We start from the raw sequence: 5,332 nt of genomic DNA, 5'->3' as shown, positions 1-5,332 counted from the left end.
CGGTTTCCCCCCTTTCCTCTAACCCGCCATGTGTTTTACCTCAGGCCGTCCCTAACTCCCCCTGAAGCATGTCGTACACTCACCTTAATAACCTGGAAAGGCGCAAACGCCAGGCCCTCCGAAACCCCACTCAGTGCGCCACTCAGGTACGCCCCCCCGGGACTTAGCACTCCGCCATTCGCCGCACGGAGCTGTCGCTGACTAAACTCCAGAGTGGACAGTGCGGCTGTGGCACGGGGTATGAGACCTGTACGGCATGGGAGAGATGGGGAAGGACGTGAGCGCACGTGGGGATTGGCATGGGTTAAGTGTGGCACGTGTGTATGTTGTTACAGGGTGGTTAACTTCGCCAGCGGCCCCCTTTCCCGGGGCAGTCCCTGCTCTCCCCTGCTAGAGGGGCACCCTAATCCGTCACCCCATCCGACTTCACAATGTATTCGTTGGGTTCGGCAACTCACCACCAGCATCCAACCAAATCTAGCGGATTATCGGCGCATCAACTTAGTTCCTGGTCAGCTCGCAAGTTGATATTATCACGTCCTACATCGTCCATATGATGGGGGGCCACCTCCCATTTCAACACTCCTCAAACACCCGAGGAGCCGGAAGGCGGATTTCAACCCCAGGTCGGCCGGGAGCAGAAGTCAGGCCTTAACCTCTGCCTTGTGTATATATGTATGTATGGCTAGAGGAAGTGAATACGGTAAACCCGGCATCTCTTTGCGCGTATCTCCGACACTGTCCCCGTATCCCCCTTCTCGCGTTCCCAACATAGCCCGACCACACATACATACATACATACATACACACCTACGATCTCCGGCAAGCCCCCCCGGTAGAATTGCAGTACACCGCCCTCCCGTAGGACTTCCCGCACGGTAGGCAGCAGCCGCAAAGGCTGGCCGGGGTTGATCTGAAAACTGCGAGAAACGCCGCGCACAGTGCGCCACGTGGAATAGCGTTAACGAGCACGTGTGTGCATGTGTATCTATGTATGTATGTATGTATGTATGTATATGTGCAGGGGGGGATATATGAACGCACCAAAAGGTGCGGGAAGCCCCCCTAAATGACCCCAGCACAATAGGATATGAGTGGTGGGGGAAAGACAGGGACAGAATAGTCTGACCCAAATCAAACCGGCAGACAGACAGACAGACAGACTGACAGGTGCGCAGTGCAGTGGTGACATATAGGTTGGAATATGATGATTTGGGTGCGCGGGAAAGGGAATGTTGGGCGTTAAGGCATTGCAATACTTTGGATCCCTCGACATCCAAAGTATTAACCGCCGACAGGTGAAGTGGAAGTGGAGGAGCAATTTAAGTCGATCCAGTGAAGGTGGTGGTGCTCAGGGCAGGCTGGTAGATGTCATGAGTGATGAACCTAATAATGATGACAATTGTAAGGTGGGATTAGGCGAGAGGGGGAAGGCAAGGGAGGGAAGGAGGGAAGGAAAGCACGCTTCAAGCACGCATTCGAAGGGGCGTCGCCTGTTTTGGGAGGGAGGGATTCCGCGAGTGCACTGCTGCTCATGGTCGCGTACTGGGTATGATGGTGGCGGTAAAGGAAGTGGTGGCGGTAGTGGCTGGCCAACGGCATCATCGGCCTTAGTGTTCCAGCTCATCAGCGCTTTCATATGTTCTGTGTAGCGGACGCGTGGTGCGGCTGGAGCTGCTAAGCCAATCCGCTCCGACTTGAGCGCACCGTGTCTTGAGAAGCTCGAGCGGCTGAATGCTGAGGCCCTCGACAATCTACAAGGATGTAAGTGTAACCAGAATTTTAGCAGCCCGCAGCTTCAATGTACTCGTTTGAGCATGGTATTGACCGACTAACCACAAGGGTTTCCCCTTATCGGTTGGAATCGGGCCCTCACCCCAGATATTGCTCCGCTGAGAAATACATAGTGATGGTTCTTTGCTGGCAGCACTTCCTGATTTTCTGAAGTCATTTGGAGGCAAAAATCACAGATCTCCTTCTTGGGCCTCTCTGCTATTACATCAAGCTCATTCAGGAGTGGGTTTTCATAATGTGTGAGCCGGTGCCAGAAAGCGGTTTGTGGGCTCGCCTCCTGCAGAGCTAGTTGCCTGCGAGGTTTCCTACATAGCAGGGAATTGGAACATAAGCATGGGGCAGATTTGCATACCAATCCCCAGAGATGATGGAGTATTCTTAGAGACACGATGAGTTTAACCAATTTTGGCAAAGATGTTTAGTAATGTACGGGTGTTTTCGTTCTTGCAGCCCGCCATAACACAAGCAAGACTCTTGGCCATTCCGCGCCTCCCTTGTGCCATCGCACCCTCTCGATAACTGTAATACATGTCTTGCCTTGTAATTTATTACGACTCGATACCAGAAACTTCAGGTGCATCGCCTGTGCGCAGGATAGGTTCGGTTCTGTGCTTAGGTGGAGTAATTAGGTCATCATCTCTTTCACGATATACCTACAAGCTGTTTATTTTTCTCTGCAAAATACTCAACATGGAGTCCTTGTGTGAGTCGCGGGGGTGGGGGGCGAAGCAGTATTCAAGGACCCCTGTAGCTGCAATCAGCCACGGCACGTACGTCGATGGCTATTTCTAGTGGTGTTGTTGGCTCTGACTAAAGATATCCGCCATAATTACCACGTTTCGCCGCCGGCCCATTGGTAAAGTTCGCATCCTGTCCTCGTTTGTTTGGCTGGGAATATCAACCCATTACGTGTTGCCCAAAACCACAGGTGTTGATGATCGTTCATTGGACATTCATCGGTAGCGGCTTTTGTCCTACGCTGTCGCGCATTTGACTACGTGAGGTTGCCAAAATGCCCGAGCCCAAATCCTCAGCGCAAGCGTGAACCTTAAGAAAGTATAAACATTCATCAATTAGCCATGGAAATCGGACCTCTCTTTGGAAACACGATTTCGGAAGGTGAAACGTTCAGTGTCCTTGATGGCTTCCTAGACAGCGATGCGGGGTGGGACGGTGCGCTGATTGGAACGGAGAAGTTGCATGGTTATGGGGTTTCTGGACTGTACCAACCTGCTGTACAGCTCTCCGCGCTGGGGCCAACTGCGAGTAACGACATGGACCTCAATGCCGTCGACTGGGACGCCATCTACAGCGCGCCGGTCCCGGAATCGTCACCAAGCAGCCCCGGATCAAGCCTTCAATTTGTCAGCAGCCCCAGCGCAGCGAACGGCGCCGCACCCCAGGCACCATGGGAAACACAGCCACTATCACAACCACAACCACAACCACCGCAACCAGCACCACCGCCAGAACCAAGTCAACCACCATCACTTCAACAACTACAACTAGAACAACTTCAGCACCAAATACGGCACGCTGTCCCAGTCGTAATGCCGCCGCCAGGGCCGCGGCCCTCCCCCGCCAGCGCGTCCGAAACCAAAAAACCTGCACAACCTTCCGAAGCTGTAGCCAGCGGCGGCGGCACTACCGCACCTGCGCCACCTTTCCTCGCCCAAAACGGCTCGTCCGCCTCCCTCACTCCTGCAGCCACCACCTCATTGCAGCCGCCGCTGCCACCGCCGCAGCCGTCAGCCTGGCAGGACTGCGCCGGAGCGCCCGCCTGTTCTCCCCCCGCGCACTGGCACAGCAATACCCCATTGCTCTGCTCGGGGCCCCCTCATGCGCCGCCCGGCTCGGCAGCCGTACCAGCCCTAACTACTAACGGAGTTGCAGCAAGTCAGATGGGTTGTCATACATCTGTCTTGCCGTACAGTGGAGGTGGCACGTCATCAGCGCCTGCGTTCCAAAGCGCCTTCCCGACGCCAGGAGCCTGTTCGTCCGCAACGGCATCGGTCGCCATGGCGGCAACGCCGCCGGGCACCGACGACGGCGTCGGCGGGTGCTATAGCAGCTGTGCGGAGACGGGTACGATAGCACCGGCGGCGGAGGCGCTGTCAATGCTTCCAAGTCGAGGTAGCGGTGCAGGATCCGTAGTAATGACTATGGCAGCGAGCGTGCCGACACTACTGGTGGTGAGGCCGGCGGCAGCGACAGCGGCGTACGACACCCACCCGCGCGAGCTAGTGACGGCGTTATCTCAGTCAAGCAACTGCGGCGGCGGCAGCGGCGGTGGAGGCGGCGCTGCCGCCGACTTAAGCGACGGCGGCAGCAGGGTCGCCCCTGTCGTGGTTGATCAGTCCTCGCTGCGACGACCGCCGCCGCCATCCCTCCGTGGACCCTGCTGTGACACGCCGGCAGCGCCAATGGTGCCGACGGCGTTTGCGCCGCCGCCGTCGCCGCCTTCGTCGCCGCCGCCGCCGAGTGTCCATGCCCGACAGCTCGCCCGCGCCGCCGCCGCCATCGCCGCCGCAGCCATGCTAGGCCAACCTCCGCCGGACCTCGAGGCGATGGGCTTGCTACCACCTGGCTACCCCCAATGCAGGTTGCCGTTGCTACAGCTGCCAGCTGCTACAGCCACTGTGGTGTCGCATTTTGGCAGTAGCCCCTCGCATCAACAAAATCCCCTGCATCAAATCCACCAGTGCCAGCATCACCACCGGTGTCAGCACACGGCGGCGGCGTTGAACGCTGTGGATATGGGCGGCGGCGCTGTCGCTGACTGCGGTGACGGCGGCGGCGGCAGCGGCGCCGCCGCCGCTACAGCCTCTGCATGCGGCGACTACTTCGGCTGCACCGGCGGCTGTAGCTGCGGCGGTGGCAGCTATGCGGAATATGAGGGACTTGATCGTAGCCGATGGCGGGCGGCTCAGCGGTACCACCCCTATGGCCGTGGCGCCTGCGGCAACCGGACCTGCGCTAGCGGCGGCGGCGGCGGCAGCGGCAGCGGCGGTGTCCAAGCCTCCGCAACCTCCATTGCGGGCCAGCAGAACTTCCAGAAGCAGCAACAGCAAAGGCCGTGCTTGACCTGCCATGCCTGCTGGTGCTGCCGTACTGCATGGATCTCGCCACCGCCGCCGTCGCCGGCGCCGCCGCGTTGTTGCGCTCTTATGGAACGTCGCCACTCCATCACATCGACGATACCCAGGAAGTGCTGTGGCTGTGGATGCGGTCAAGACTCGTCCAGTCCATTGGCAGCGGCGGCCGTGGCGATGTCGCCGTCGGGTGCCGCTAGTTGCGGTGGCGTTAGCTGCGGCGGCGACAACAGCTGTGGCGGCGGCGTTTGTGGCAAGCATAACAACAGGGGTATGCGCCGCGGCAGCGGGGAGCTGCACTTTGGCTTGCGGCGAGTGGAGAAGGGGTTTAGCTGTATGGAGGTGGACGGCGCCAAGCAGCCCGGCGAGACCGGCGGCGGCAGCTGCGGCGACGGCGGCAGCGGCCCATCCATTGCCGCAGCTAGGGCCAGCAGCAGCGGCGGCGT

The 5,332-nt window shown here is 58.7% G+C and overlaps 1 protein-coding gene across 1 annotated transcript in view; it reads left to right on the top strand.

Moving 5' to 3' along the window:
* Positions 1–1,034: 1,034 nt before the first annotated feature.
* VOLCADRAFT_118116 (uncharacterized protein) overlaps positions 1,035–5,332 on the top strand; it is a gene marked incomplete at both ends in the record, with an annotated part of 20,654 nt that continues 16,356 nt past the window's right edge. Inside the window, 2 exons of the mRNA XM_002952656.1 lie at positions 1,035–1,050; positions 3,502–5,330. Coding sequence (XP_002952702.1) covers positions 1,035–1,050; positions 3,502–5,330 — 1,845 coding nt within the window. The remainder of the gene's footprint in view (positions 1,051–3,501; positions 5,331–5,332) is intronic.

This window comes from Volvox carteri (assembly GCF_000143455.1).
Source record: "Volvox carteri f. nagariensis unplaced genomic scaffold VOLCAscaffold_31, whole genome shotgun sequence".
In the NCBI taxonomy this organism is placed as follows: domain Eukaryota; kingdom Viridiplantae; phylum Chlorophyta; class Chlorophyceae; order Chlamydomonadales; family Volvocaceae; genus Volvox; species Volvox carteri.
Note: the sequence above shows the minus strand (reverse complement) of the source record. Positions and strands in the feature narration are given on the sequence as shown.